The following is a 17,927-nucleotide window of genomic DNA, read 5'->3' as shown; positions in this document are numbered from 1 at the left end:
CCTTTATTAGCTTTGTTGCCCTTCTTTGTACTCGCTCCATTTCCAGTACATCCTTCCTGAGGACTGGTGCCCAGAACTGGACAGCATACTCCAGGTGCGGCCGGACCAGAGTCTTGTAGAGCGGGAGAATTATCGTTTTATCTCTGGAGTTGATCCCTTTTTAATGCCAATATTCTGTTTGCTTTATTAGCAGCAGCTTGGCATTGCATGTTATTGCTGAGCCTATCATCTACTAGGACCCCCAGGTCCTTTTCCATCCTAGATTCCCCCAGAGGTTCTCCCCCCAGTCTATAGATTGCATTCAGATTTTTGCCACCCAAATGCTTTAATTTACATTTTTCTACATTGAACCTCATTTGCCATGTAGTCGCCCACCCCATTAATTTGTTCAGGTCTTTTTGCAAGGTTTCCACATCCTGCGGAGAAGTTATTGCCCTGCTTAGCTTAGTATTGTCTGCAAATACAGAGATTGAACTGTTTATCCCATCCTCCAGGTCGTTTATGAACAAATTAAATAGGATTGGTCCCAGCACAGAACCCTGGGGAACCCCACTACCCACCCCTGACCATTCTGAGTACTCCCCATTTATCACCACCCTCTGAACACGCCCTTGTAGCCAGTTTTCAATCCATGTACTCACCCTATGGTCCATGCCAATGGACCTTATTTTGTACAGTAAACGTTTATGGGGAACTGTGTCAAATGCTTTTGTAAAATCCAGATACACCACGTCTACGGGCCTTCCTTTATCTAGATGGCAACTCACCTCCTCATAGAAGGTTAATAGATTGGTTTGGCAAGAACGATTCTTCATGAATCCATGCTGATTACTGCTAATGATACCGTTCTCATTACTAAAATCTTGTATATAGTCCCTTATCATCCCCTCCAAGAGTTTACATACTATTGATGTTAGGCTAACTGGTCTGTAATTCCCAGGGATGTATTTTGGGCCCTTTTTAAATATTGGTGCTACATTGGCTTTTCTCCAATCAGCTGGTACCATTCCAGTCAATAGACTGTCTGTAAAAATTAGGAACAACGGTCTGGCAATCACTTGACTGAGTTCCCTAAGTACCCTCGGATGCAAGCCATCTGGTCCCTGTGAATTATTAATGTTAAGTTTCTCAAGTCTAATTTTAATTCCGTCCTCTGTTAACCATGGAGGTGCTTCCTGTGTTGTGTCATGAGGATAAACACTGCAGTTTTGGTTACTGAAGCCCCCCGATTCACTGGTGAAGACTGAGGAGAAGAATAAATTAAATACCTTCCCCATCTCCCCATCCTTTGTAACCAGATGTCCTTCCTCATTCTTTATGGGGCCAATATGGTCTGTCCTCCCTTTTTTACTGTTTACATACTTAAAGAATTTCTTGGGATTTTTTTTTGCCCTCCTCCGCTATGTGTCTTTCATGTTCTATCTTAGCCATCCTAATTGCACCCTTACACTTCTTGTTGCATTCTTTATAAAGTCTGAATGCTGTGGATGATCCCTCAACCTTGTATTTTTTGAAGGCCTTCTCCTTTGCTATTATATGCATTTTTACATTGAAGTTAAGCCATCCAGGATGTTTGTTCGCTCTTTTAAATTTATTACCCAATGGGATACATTGGCTAATGCCCTTATTTAATATGCTCTTAAAGCAAACCCATCTCTCCTCCGTTTTCTTTGTTCCTAATATTTTATCCCAATTTATGCCTTTTAGCAAGGTTTGTAGTTTAGGGAATACACCTGTACTGATCCCTGTTTATCTGTATAATACACCTGTACTGATCCCTATATGTCTGTATAATACACCTGTACTGATCCCTGTATATCTGTATAATGCACCTGTACTGATCCCTGTATATCTGTATAATACACCTGTACTGATCCCTGTATATCTGTATAATACACCTGTACTGATCCCTGTATATCTGTATAATACACCTGTGCTGATCCCTGTATATCTGTATAATGCACCTGTACTGATCCCTGTATATCTGTATAATACACCTGTACTGATCCCTGTATATCTGTATAATACACCTTTGCTGATCCCTGTATATCTGTATAATGCACTGTCACGGAACGTCCCACACTCCGCTTGAGTGCTTCCGTCATATACCGCTTCCTAAGTTCTGGAACACGAGTCCAATGGATCTGGCCATAGAAACCCCAAGAACTAGACAACACCAGTCTTGGAGTACATCAGAACTAACTTTTATTTTGAGATTTCACAGACATTTATACAGCAGGGATGACTCAAAGCTAACCTAATTAACATGAGCTAATTTACTACAAAATGTACCCAGACCAGATGATAGTCTTGTAGGCACCGAGCTTCACACATTAATATAAACACAATAGCTGGAGCTAATTACAACTAACAATACAAACAACAATCTCCCCCCTCCTCAGCCCAGACCATTCGTCTATTAGCCAGTGCTGGTGGCTAATGTGATCAGCTCTCTCAATTAACATAAACAACAATGGGTGAAAAGACTCTTAGAGCCACACTAAACACATTATAGCAGAATTGATGACATTAGCATTTAACAGTACGAGTCCCAATGGTATAAATCAGTCACCATTCTAATATGGCATATAAAGGGTTCCAGAGTCTGTGTGTTTTGGGGGGACATGAAGCTGAATCCATAGTAACACCAACCCCAGGGTCCCCAGGCATACAGCTCACAGAGAGCACCATTCCCCCAAATGCTAGGGCCCATAATCGGTGGGCAACAGGCTTGCATACAGTCCTCTCCAACAGCCTCTGCCCCGGCCAGGTCCGTGACATTTCTCCCCTTTCGGCAGGAGACTAACACAGGAGGAGACCCCAGACGGGTTGACTCCGAAGTTAGTCCATAGTTCCAGTCCTCTACTGCCTGTACCCACACAGTACCCCAAACAAATTATTCCAAACAGTGTATTACTCACCCAGCCATCCTCTGCCTCTCTCAGAGAACATATCTGCCGCTGGGGAGAGGCCCAGACTGGCCCTTCTCCCTGGAATCCTTTCTGCCGCTGGAGAGAAGACAGGGGGACTGGGCTCACTCCATCCTGCTGTTGGGGATCTGGGCCGACTGCCCAGCATCCCTGGGGTATACAGGTGGGGACTGAAGTCCCATCAACCGACACCAGATCAAGCTGCAGTTGTGAGGTGATGACTGCATTCTCTCCTTGGATCCTGATCTGCAGCTCGCGATAGACTGCCACCTCCTCACCTTGGGCCTCCACAATTGCTGCAGGTGTGGGGCAGAGGTCTTGGACCCTCTGTCCGGTTGCCAGCACTTCTGCTGGGGGTTTGCCAGGTGGTTCCTCCTCTACAGAAATGTCTATTAAATCCCCAGTCTCTGGAATTGGTAAAAGTGTGGGACAGAGGTCTTGGACCCTCTGTTCAGTTACCAGATCTTCAGCTGGAGAAGTTTGTTTTAACTCCATAGATGCTGCTGGCAGAAAATCACATGTCCCTGTCAGTGTTGTGGGAGAAAGGCCGACTACCTCTTCTCTCAGGAAGGCCGAAGCCACTGTTGGTGCTGGGCAGAACACAGTGAACTTTGGCAATGATAGCAGCTCTTCTGCTGGAGGCTCATCAGGTTGTTCTTCCTCAGCAGAAAAGTCTATCAAATCCCATGTCTCTGCAACTGATGTCTGGGAATAGAGGTTCACCATCTCCTGTCCATGGAACCCAGAAGATGTTATCATTTCTGGACAGAGGTTAGCAGAGCTCTGCCCTGTTGTCAGCACTTCAGGTTTGGGGACGGCAATCTCCGGATTTTCCACTGCCGATTCTCTGGCATGCTGCTGAACTTGTTCTAGCAGTTTCCTGTATGCCCTTTCCAGATGCTGTTCCTTCCTTAGCAAATGGTCCAGATCAGGTTTGAGCTCTGAGACCCCTGCAAGACCGAGCATAGACTCTCTATAGTCCCTCATGTCCTCAAGGTCAGGTTCCCCCTCATCGCCAAACATAAAAAGATCTGTAAGGTTCTCCCACAGCAATCCAGGGCCGCCAAAGTCATATCCCTCCGGAGAGCATTCTGTTGTCTCCCCTAAATATCCCTCCTCTGCGTGCCATTGCAGAGCCCGATAACGATTGTCCAGCTCTATCTCCTGCTGGACCAACCTGTCCAACTCAGTCACCCATTGCTCCTGGGGCTGCTCTCCCAGGAATGCCATCCGCAATGCCCGTTGGTCACTGGCCCGTTGCTCTTGGGTTGGAAAGCACTTGCCCTGTTTTATACCAGCGAGACGGAGGGCTGCAATCCAGAGCTCCACCCGAATCAGCTGCCTGAGCTCCAGGTATTCATCCTCAGACACAGTCCTGGTGTACGTTGAAAGGATGATCCGCAGCAGCCCCGGGAATTCTGATGCCAGGTCCATATCTCCGCTGGGGTGACTGAAGTCTGCTATGCTGATCTTGGATCCAGTTGGAGGTTTGGATGTCCCAGACTTCAGACTTCAGGAAGCTTTCCCGCTGCTTGCCACCAATGTCACGGAACGCCCCACACTCCGCTTGAGTGCTTCCGTCATATACCGCTTCCTAAGTTCTGGAACACGAGTCCAATGGATCTGGCCATAGAAACCCCAAGAACTAGACAACACCAGTCTTGGAGTACATCAGAACTAACTTTTATTTTGAGATTTCACAGACCTTTATACAGCAGGGATGACTCAAAGCTAACCTAATTAACATGAGCTAATTTACTACAAAATGTACCCAGACCAGATGACAGTCTTGTAGGCACCGAGCTTCACACATTAATATAAACACAATAGCTGGAGCTAATTACAACTAACAATACAAACAACAATCTCCCCCCTCCTCAGCCTAGACCATTCGTCTATTAGCCAGGGCTGGTGGCTAATGTGATCAGCTCTCTCAATTAACATAAACAACAATGGGTGAAAAGACTCTTAGAGCCACACTAAACACATTATAGCAGAATTGATGACATTAGCATTTAACAGTACGAGTCCCAATGGTATAAATCAGTCACCATTCTAATATGGCATATAAAGGGTTCCAGAGTCTGTGTGTTTTGGGGGGACATGGAGCTGAATCCATAGTAACACCAACCCCAGGGTCCCCAGGCATACAGCTCACAGAGAGCACCATTCCCCCAAATGCTAGGGCCCATAAGCGGTGGGCAACAGGCTTGCATACAGTCCTCTCCAACAGCCTCTGCCCCGGCCAGGTCCGTGACATGCACCTGTACTGATCCCTGTATATCTGTATAATACACCTGTGCTGATCCCTGTATATCTGTATAATGCACCTGTACTGATCCCTGTATATCTGTATAATACACCTGTACTGATCCCTGTATATCTGTGTAATACACCTTTGCTGATCCCTGTATATCTGTATAATACACCTGTGCTGATCCCTGTATATCTGTATAATACACCTGTACTGATCCCTGTATATCTGTATAATACACCTGTACTGATCCCTGTATATCTGTGTAATACACCTTTGCTGATCCCTGTATATCTGTATAATACACCTGTGCTGATCCCTGTATATCTGTATAATACACCTGTACTGATCCATGTATATCTGTATAATACACCTGTACTGATCCCTGTATATCTGTATAATACACCTGTACTGATCCCTGTATATCTGTATAATATGCCTGTACTGATCCCTGTATACCTGTATACTAACCCTGTACTGATCCCTGTATATCTGTATAATACACCTGTGCTGATCCCTGTATATCTGTATAATACACCTGTACTGATCCCTGTATATCTGTATAATACACCTGTACTGATCCCTGTATATCTGTATAATACACCTGTGCTGATCCCTGTATATCTGTATAATACACCTGTACTGATCCCTGTATATCTGTATAATATGCCTGTACTGATCCCTGTATACCTGTATACTAACCCTGTACTGATCCCTGTATATCTGTATAATACAACTGTGCTGATCCCTGTATATTTGTATAATACACCTGTACTGATCCCTGTATATCTGTATAATACGCCTGTACTGATCCCTGTTTATCTGTATAATACACCTGTGCTGATCCCTGTATATCTGTATAATGCACCTGTACTGATCCCTGTATATCTGTATAATACACCTGTACTGATCCCTGTATAGCTGTAACCTGTGCTGATCCCTGTATACCTGTATACTAACCCTGTACTGATCTCTGTATACCTGTATAATACACCTGTACTGATCCCTGTACAGCTGTATAATACACCTCCTGTATAATAAACCTGTACTGATCCCTGTATACCTGTATAATACACCTCCTGTATAATACACCTGTACTGATCCCTGTATATCTGTATAATACACCTGTGCTGATCCCTGTATATCTGTATAATACACCTGTACTGATCCCTGTTTATCTGTATAATACCCCTGTACTGATCCCTGTATAGCTGTATACTAACCCTGCACAGATCTCTGTATAATACAGCTGTACTGATCCCTGTATATCTGTATAATACACCTGTACTGATCCCTGTATATCTGTATACTACACCTGTACTGATCCCTGTATACCTGTATACTAACCTTGTACAGATCCCTGTATATCTGTATACTAACCCTGTACTGATTCCTGTATACCTGTATAATACACCTGTACTGATCCCTGTATATCTGTATAATACACCTGTACTGATCCCTGTATACCTGTATAATACACCGGTACTGATCCCTGTATACCTGTATAATACACCTGTACTGATCCCTGTATACCTGTATAATACACCTGTACTGATCTCTGTATACCTGTATAATACACCTGGATCCCTGTATATCTGTATAATATACCTGTACTGATCCCTGTATACCTGTATAATACACCTGTACTGATCTCTGTATACCTGTATAATACACCTGGATCCCTGTATACCTGTATAATACACCTGTACTGATCCCTGTATACCTGTATAATACACCTGTACTGATCTCTGTATACCTGTATAATACACCTGGATCCCTGTATATCTGTATAATACACCTGTACTGATCCCTGTATACCTGTATAATACACCGGTACTGATCCCTGTATACCTGTATAATACACCTGTACTGATCCCTGTATACCTGTATAATACACCTGTACTGATCTCTGTATACCTGTATAATACACCTGGATCCCTGTATATCTGTATAATACACCTGTACTGATCCCTGTATATCTGTATAATACACCTGTACTGATCCCTGTATATCTGTATAATACACCTATACTGATCCCTGTATATCTGTATAATACACCTGTACTGATCCCTGTATATCTGTATAATACACCTGTGCTGATCCCTGTATATCTGTATAATACACCTGCACTGATCCCTGTATATCTGTATAATACACCTGTACTGATCCCTGTATAATACACCTGTACTGATCCCTGTATAATACACCTGTACTGATCCCTGTATATCTGTATAATACACCTGTACTGATCTCTGTATACCTGTATAATACACCTGGATCCCTGTATATCTGTATAATATACCTGGATCCCTGTATATCTGTATAATACACCTGTACTGATCCCAGTATATCTGTATAATACACCTGTGCTGATCCCTGTATATCTGTATAATACACCTGTACTGATCCCAGTATATCTGTATAATACACCTGTGCTGATCCCTGTATATCTGTATAATACACCTGTACTGATCCCTGTATATCTGTATAATACACCTGCACTGATCCCTGTATATCTGTATAATACACCTGTACTGATCCCTGTATAATACACCTGTACTGATCCCTGTATAATACACCTGTACTGATCCCTGTATATCTGTATAATACACCTGTACTGATCTCTGTATACCTGTATAATACACCTGGATCCCTGTATATCTGTATAATATACCTGGATCCCTGTATATCTGTATAATACACCTGTACTGATCCCAGTATATCTGTATAATACACCTGTGCTGATCCCTGTATATCTGTATAATACACCTGTACTGATCCCAGTATATCTGTATAATACACCTGTGCTGATCCCTGTATATCTGTATAATACACCTGTACTGATCCCTGTATATCTGTATAATACACCTGTACTGATCCCAGTATATCTGTATAATACACCTGTGCTGATCCCTGTATATCTGTATAATACACCTTTGCTGATCCCTGTATATCTGTATAATACACCTGTACTGATCCCAGTATATCTGTATAATACACCTGTACTGATCCCTGTATATCTGTATAATACACCTGTACTGATCCCTGTATATCTGTATAATACACCTTTGCTGATCCCTGTATATCTGTATAATACACCTGTGCTGATCCCTGTATATCTGTGTAATACACCTGTACTGATCCCTGTATATCTGTATAATACACCTGTGCTGATCCCTGTATATCTGTATAATGCACCTGTACTGATCCCTGTATAGCTGTATACTAACCCTGTACTGATCCCTGTATAGCTGTATAATACACCTTTGCTGATCCCTGTATATCTGTATAATACACCTGTACTGATCCCTGTATATCTGTATAATACACCTGTACTGATCCCTGTATACCTGTATAATACACCTGTACTGATCCCAGTATATCTGTATAATACACCTGTGCTGATCCCTGTATATCTGTATAATACACCTGTACTGATCCCTGTATATCTGCATAATACACCTGTACTGATCCCTGTATATCTGTATAATACGCCTGTACTGATCCCTGTATACCTGTATACTAACCCTGTACTGATCCCTGTATATCTGTATAATACACCTGTGCTGATCCCTGTATATCTGTATAATGCACCTGTACTGATCCCTGTATATCTGTATAATACACCTGTACTGATCCCTGTATACCTGTATACTAACCCTGTACTGATCCCTGTACAGCTGTATAATACACCTGTGCTGATCCCTGTATATCTGTATAATACACCTGTACTGATCCCTGTATAGCTGTAACCTGTGCTGATCCCTGTATACCTGTATACTAACCCTGTACTGATCTCTGTATACCTGTATAATACACCTGTACTGATCCCTGTTTATCTGTAATATACACCTGTACTGATCCCTGTATAGCTGTATAATACACCTCCTGTATAATAAACCTGTACTGATCCCTGTATACCTGTATAATACACCTCCTGTATAATACACCTGTACTGATCCCTGTATATCTGTATAATACACCTGTACTGATCCCTGTTTATCTGTATAATACCCCTGTACTGATCCCTGTATATCTGTATAATACACCTGTGCTGATCCCTGTATATTTGTATAATACACCTGTACTGATCCCTGTATACCTGTATACTAACCCTGTACTGATCCCTGTATAGCTGTATAATACACCTGTGCTGATCCCTGTATATCTGTATAATACACCTGTACTGATCCCTGTATAGCTGTAACCTGTGCTGATCCCTGTATACCTGTATACTAACCCTGTACTGATCTCTGTATACCTGTATAATACACCTGTACTGATCCCTGTTTATCTGTAATATACACCTGTACTGATCCCTGTATAGCTGTATAATACACCTCCTGTATAATACACCTGTACTGATCCCTGTATAGCTGTATACTAACCCTGTACAGATCTCTGTATAATACAGCTGTACTGATCCCTGTATATCTGTATACTACACCTGTACTGATCCCTGTATACCTGTATACTAACCCTGTACTGATTCCTGTATACCTGTATAATACACCTGTACTGATCCCTGTATATCTGTATAATACACCTGTACTGATCCCTGTATAATACACCTGTACTGATCCCTGTATATCTGTATAATACACCTGCACTGATCCCTGTATATCTGTATAATACACCTGTACTGATCCCTGTATAATACACCTGTACTGATCCCTGTATAATACACCTGTACTGATCCCTGTATATCTGTATAATACACCTGTACTGATCTCTGTATACCTGTATAATACACCTGGATCCCTGTATATCTGTATAATATACCTGGATCCCTGTATATCTGTATAATACACCTGTACTGATCCCAGTATATCTGTATAATACACCTGTACTGATCCCTGTATATCTGTGTAATACACCTTTGCTGATCCCTGTATATCTGTATAATACACCTGTGCTGATCCCTGTATATCTGTATAATACACCTGTACTGATCCCTGTATATCTGTATAATACACCTGTACTGATCCCTGTATATCTGTATAATACACCTGTACTGATCCCTGTATATCTGTATAATACACCTTTGCTGATCCCTGTATATCTGTATAATACACCTGTGCTGATCCCTGTATATTTGTATAATACACCTGTACTGATCCCTGTATACCTGTATACTAACCCTGTACTGATCCCTGTATAGCTGTATAATACACCTTTGCTGATCCCTGTATATCTGTATAATACACCTGTACTGATCCTTGTATATCTGTATAATACGCCTGTACTGATCCCTGTATATCTGTATACTAACCCTGTACTGATCCCTGTATATCTGTATAATACACCTGTACTGATCCCTGTATACCTGTATACTAACCCTGTACTGATCCCTGTATAGCTGTATAATACACCTGTGCTGATCCCTGTATACCTGTATAATACACCTGTACTGATCCCTGTATATCTGTATAATACGCCTGTACTGATCCCTGTTTATCTGTATAATACACCTGTACTGATCCCTGTATAGCTGTAACCTGTGCTGATCCCTGTATACCTGTATACTAACCCTGTACTGATCTCTGTATACCTGTATAATACACCTGTACTGATCCCTGTTTATCTGTAATATACACCTGTACTGATCCCTGTATAGCTGTATAATACACCTCCTGTATAATAAACCTGTACTGATCCCTGTATACCTGTATAATACACCTCCTGTATAATACACCTGTACTGATCCCTGTATATCTGTATAATACACCTGTACTGATCCCTGTTTATCTGTATAATACCCCTGTACTGATCCCTGTATAGCTGTATACTAACCCTGTACAGATCTCTGTATAATACAGCTGTACTGATCCCTGTATATCTGTATAATACACCTGTACTGATCCCTGTATATCTGTATACTACACCTGTACTGATCCCTGTATACCTGTATACTAACCTTGTACAGATCCCTGTATATCTGTATACTAACCCTGTACTGATTCCTGTATACCTGTATAATACACCTGTACTGATCCCTGTATATCTGTATAATACACCGGTACTGATCCCTGTATACCTGTATAATACACCTGTACTGATCCCTGTATACCTGTATAATACACCTGTACTGATCTCTGTATACCTGTATAATACACCTGGATCCCTGTATATCTGTATAATATACCTGGATCCCTGTATATCTGTATAATACACCTGTACTGATCCCTGTATATCTGTATAATACACCTGTACTGATCCCTGTATATCTGTATAATACACCTGCACTGATCCCTGTATATCTGTATAATACACCTGTACTGATCCCTGTATAATACACCTGTACTGATCCCTGTATAATACACCTGTACTGATCCCAGTATATCTGTATAATACACCTGCACTGATCCCTGTATATCTGTATAATACACCTGTACTGATCCCTGTATAATACACCTGTACTGTTCCCTGTATATCTGTATAATACACCTGTACTGATCTCTGTATACCTGTATAATACACCTGGATCCCTGTATATCTGTATAATATACCTGGATCCCTGTATATCTGTATAATACACCTGTACTGATCCCAGTATATCTGTATAATACACCTGTGCTGATCCCTGTATATCTGTATAATACACCTGTACTGATCCTTGTATATCTGTATAATACACCTGTACTGATCCCTGTATATCTGTATAATACACCTGTACTGATCCCTGTATAATACACCTGTACTGATCCCAGTATATCTGTATAATACACCTGCACTGATCCCTGTATATCTGTATAATACACCTGCACTGATCCCTGTATATCTGTATAATACACCTGTACTGATCCCTGTATATCTGTATAATACACCTGTACTGATCCCTGTATATCTGTATAATACACCTGTGCTGATCCCTGTATATTTGTATAATACACCTGTACTGATCCCTGTATATTTGTATAATACACCTGTACTGATCCCTGTATACTAACCCTGTACTGATCCCTGTATAGCTGTATAATACACCGGTACTGATCCCCGTATATCTGTATAATACACCTGTACTGATCCCTGTATATCTGTATAATACGCCTGTACTGATCCCTGTATATCTGTATAATACACCTGTACTGATCCCAGTATATCTATATAATACACCTGCACTGATCCCTGTATATCTGTATAATACACCTGCACTGATCCCTGTATATCTGTATAATACACCTGCACTGATCCCTGTATATCTGTATAATACACCTGTACTGATCCCTGTATAATACACCTGTACTGATCCCTGTATATATCTGTATAATACACCTGTACTGATCCCTGTATATCTGTATAATACACCTGTACTGATCCCTGTATATCTGTATAATACACCTGTACTGATCCCAGTATATCTGTATAATACACCTGTACTGATCCCTGTATATCTGTATAATACACCTGTACTGATCCCTGTATATCTGTATAATACACCTGTACTGATCCCTGTATATCTGTATAATACACCTGTACTGATCCCTGTATATCTGTATAATACACCTGTACTGATCCCTGTATATCTGTATAATACACCTGCACTGATCCCTGTTTATCTGTATAATACACCTGTACTGATCCCTGTATAATACACCTGTACTGATCCCTGTATATCTGTATAATACACCTGTACTGATCCCTGTATATCTGTATAATACACCTGTACTGATCTCTGTATACCTGTATAATACACCTGTACTGATCCCTGTATATCTGTATAATACACCTGTGCTGATCCCTGTATATCTGTATAATACACCTGTACTGATCCCTGTATAATACACCTGTACTGATCCCAGTATATCTGTATAATACACCTGCACTGATCCCTGTATATCTGTATAATACACCTGTACTGATCCCTGTATAATACACCTGTACTGATCCCTGTATAATACACCTGTACTGATCCCTGTATAATACACCTGTACTGATCCCTGTATAATACACCTGTACTGATCCCAGTATATCTGTATAATACACCTGTACTGATCCCAGTATATCTGTATAATACACCTGTGCTGATCCCTGTATATCTGTATAATACACCTGCACTGATCCCTGTATATCTGTATAATACACCTGTACTGATCCCTGTATAATACACCTGTACTGATCCCTGTATAATACACCTGTACTGATCCCTGTATAATACACCTGTACTGATCCCTGTATAATACACCTGTACTGATCCCAGTATATCTGTATAATACACCTGTACTGATCCCAGTATATCTGTATAATACACCTGTGCTGATCCCTGTATATCTGTATAATACACCTGCACTGATCCCTGTATATCTGTATAATACACCTGTACTGATCCCTGTATATCTGTATAATACACCTGTACTGATCCCTGTATATCTGTATAATACACCTGTACTGATCCCTGTATAATACACCTGTACTGATCCCAGTATATCTGTATAATACACCTGTACTGATCCCTGTATATCTGTATAATACACCTGTACTGATCCCTGTATATCTGTATAATACACCTGTACTGATCCCTGTATAATACACCTGTACTGATCCCAGTATATCTGTATAATACACCTGTACTGATCCCTGTATAATACACCTGTACTGATCCCTGTATAATACACCTGTACTGATCCCAGTATATCTGTATAATACACCTGTACTGATCCCTGTATGTCTGTATTATGTGATATAAAATATTGCAACGATCTCCATTTTATTCTCTAGATTCTCTGCTAAAAAATATACATTAGTGTTTGGGGGTTCTAAGTAATTTTCTAGCAAAAAATACAGATTTTAAATTGTAAACACCAAATTTCAAAAATAGGCTTAGTCATGAAAGGGTTAATACACCTGTACTGATCCCTGTATAAAACACCTGTACTGATCCCAGTATATCTGTATAATACACCTGTACTGATCCCTGTATATCTGTATAATACACCTGTACTGATCCCTGTATATCTGTATAATACACCTGTACTGATCCCTGTATATCTGTATAATACACCTGTACTGATCCCTGTATATCTGTATAATACACCTGTACTGATCCCTGTAAACCTCCATAATACACCTGTATAATATACCTGTACTGATCTCTATATAATACACCTGTACTGATTTCTCTGTATAATACACCTGTACTGATCTCTGTATAATACACCTGTACTGATCTATCTGTATAATACACCTGTACTGATCTCTGTATAACACACCTGTACTGATCTCTCTGTATAATACACCTGTACTGATCTCTCTGTATAATACACCTGTACTGATCTCTCTGTATAATACACCTGTACTGATCTCCCTGTATAATACACCTGTACTGATCTCTGTATAATACACCTGTACTGATCTCTGTATAATACACCTGTACTGATCTCTCTGTATAATACACCTGTACTGATCTCTCTGTATAATACACCTGTATTGATCTACACCTGTACTGATCAATGTATAATACACCTGTACTGATCTCTGTATAATACACCTGTACTGATCTCTCTGTATAATACACCTGTACTGATCTCTCTGTATAATACACCTGTACTGATCTCTCTGTATAATACACCTATACTGATCTCTGTATAATACACCTGTACTGATCTCTCTGTATAATACACCTGTACTGATCTCTCTGTATAATACACCTGTACTGATCTCTCTGTATAATACACCTATACTGATCTCTATATAATACACCTGTACTGATCCCTGTATAATACACCTGTACTGATCTCTGTATAATACACCTGTACTGATCTCTGTATAATACACCTGTACAGATCTCTGTATAATACACCTGTACTGATCTCTGTATAATACACCTGTACTGATCTCTGTATAATACACCTGTACTGATCTCTCTGTATAATACACCTGTACTGATCCCTGTATAATACACCTGTACTGATCTCTGTATAATACACCTGTACTGATCCCTGTATAATACACCTGTACTGATCTCTGTATAATACACCTGTACTGATCCCTGTATAATACACCTGTACTGATCTCTGTAAAATACACCCACGGATCTGTACCATTTGCAGAGCAGAGAAGAGGAATGGAAGGGGGTGGGGAAGTGGGGGATACCTGTGTGTATTCCTATTCGGAGGCGGAGTTGTGTGCTCGGTCTGTGACGGATTTTGAATGTTCTTACAGCGTCCAGAAGTGCCAGTGACATTCTAGAAATTTCTCGTGCGTGTAATTTCCCGTTCCGTACCGGTAACCCCGATACCACCATATAGGCATCTCCGATGGTCTCCACCTGCAGAGAGAGCAGACACCTCAGGTGGGCATGTGTTCGGAGGATAGGATGATTACTATATCCCTGTATAATACACCTGTACTGATCCCTGTATAATACACCTGTACACCTGTATAATACACCTGTACTGATCCCTGTATACCTGTATAATACACCTGTACTGATCCCTGTATACCTGTATAATACACCTGTACTGATCCCTGTATACCTGTATAATACACCTGTACTTATCCCTGTATAATACACCTGTACTGGTCTCTGTATAATACACCTGTACTGATCCCTGTATACCTGTATAACACACCTGTACTTATCCCTGTATAATACACCTGTACTGATCCCTGTATAATACACCTGTACTGATCTCTGTATAATACACCTGTACTGATCTCTGTATAATACACCTATACTGATCTCTGTATAATACACCTGTACTGATCCCTGTAAACCTGTATAATACACCTGTACGAATCTCTGTATAATACACCTGTACTGATCCCTGTATACCTGTATAATACACCTGTACTGATCCCTGTATAATACACCTGTACTGGTCTCTGTATAATACAGCTGTACTGATCCCTGTATACCTGTATAATACATCTGTACTGATCCCTGTATAATACACCTGTACTGATCCCTGTATACCTGTATAATACACCTGTGCTGACCTCTGTATAATACACCTGTACTGATCTCTGTATAATACACCTGTACTGATCCCTGTAAACCTGTATAATACACCTGTACTGATCCCTGTATATCTGTATAATACACCTGTACTGATCCCTGTATACCTGTATAATACACCTATACTGATCCCTGTATAATACACCTGTACTGGTCTATGTATAATACACCTGTACTGATCCCTGTATACCTGTATAATACACCTGTACTGATCCCTGTATAATACACCTGTACTGATCCCTGTATAATACACCTGTACTGATCCCTGTATAATACACCTGTACTGATCTCTCTGTATAATACACCTGTACTGATCTCTCTGTATAATACACCTGTACTGATCTCTCTGTATAATACACCTGTATTGATCTCTCTGTATAACACACCTGTACTGATCCTTGTATAATACACCTGTACTGATCTCTCTGTATAATACACCTGTATTGATCTCTGTATAATACACCTGTACTGATCTCTCTGTATAACACACCTGTACTGATCTCTGTATAATACACCTGTACTGATCTCTCTGTATAATACACCTGTACTGATCTCTCTGTATAATACACCTGTACTGATCTCTCTGTATAATACACCTGTACTGATCTCTCTGTATAATACACCTGTACTGATCTCTGTATAATACACCTGTACTGATCTCTCTGTATAATACACCTGTACTGATCTCTCTGTATAATACACCTGTACTGATCTCTCTGTATAATACACCTGTACTGATCTCTGTATAATACACCTGTACTGATTTCTCTGTATAATACACCTGTACTGATCTCTGTATAATACACCTGTACTGATCTCTCTGTATAATACACCTGTACTGATCCTTGTATAATACACCTGTACTGATCCTTGTATAATACACCTGTACTGATCTCTGTATAATACACCTGTACTGATCTGTCTGTATAATACACCTGTACTGATCTATCTGTATAATACACCTGTACTGATCTCTGTATAATACACCTGTACTGATCCCTGTATAATACACCTGTACTGATCCCTGTATAATACACCTGTACTGATCTCTGTATAATACACCTGTACTGATCTCTATATAATACACCTGTACTGATCTCTATATAATACACCTGTACTGATCTCTGTATAATACACCTATACTGATCTCTGTATAATACACCTGTACTGATCTCTCTGTATAATACACCTGTACTGATCTCTGTATAATACACCTGTACTGATCTCTGTATAATACACCTGTACTGATCTCTGTATAATACACCTGTACTGATCCCTGTATAATACACCTGTACTGATCTCTGTATAATACACCTGTACTGATCTCTGTATAATACACCTGTACTGATCTCTGTATAATACACCTGTACTGATCTCTGTATAATACACCTGTATTGATCTCTGTATAATACACCTGTACTGATCTCTGTATAATACACCTGTACTGATCCCTGTATACCTGTATAATACACCTGTACGGATCTCTGTATAATACACCTGTACTGATGTCTGTATAATACACCTGTACTGATCTCTGTATAATACACCTGTACTGATCTCTGTATAATACACCTGTACTGATCTCTCTGTATAATACACCTGTACTGATCCCTGTATAATACACCTGTACTGATCTCTGTATAATACACCCGTACTGATCTCTGTATAATACACCCGTACTGATCTCTGTATAACACACCTGTACTGATCCCTGTATAATACACCTGTACTGATCCCTGTATAATACACCTGTACTGATCTCTGTATAATACACCTGTACTGATCT

The 17,927-nt window shown here is 40.4% G+C and overlaps 1 protein-coding gene across 1 annotated transcript in view; it reads right to left on the bottom strand.

Moving 5' to 3' along the window:
* Positions 1-17,927, bottom strand: part of NPR2 (natriuretic peptide receptor 2) — a 187,154-nt gene that overhangs the window by 36,462 nt on the left and 132,765 nt on the right. Inside the window, exon 19 of the mRNA XM_073612133.1 lies at positions 15,277-15,451. Within this exon, the coding sequence (XP_073468234.1) occupies positions 15,277-15,451 (175 nt within the window). The remainder of the gene's footprint in view (positions 1-15,276; positions 15,452-17,927) is intronic.

This window comes from Aquarana catesbeiana, linkage group LG01 (assembly GCF_042186555.1).
Source record: "Aquarana catesbeiana isolate 2022-GZ linkage group LG01, ASM4218655v1, whole genome shotgun sequence".
Classification (NCBI taxonomy): domain Eukaryota; kingdom Metazoa; phylum Chordata; class Amphibia; order Anura; family Ranidae; genus Aquarana; species Aquarana catesbeiana.
This window is presented reverse-complemented; position numbering and strand designations above follow the sequence as displayed.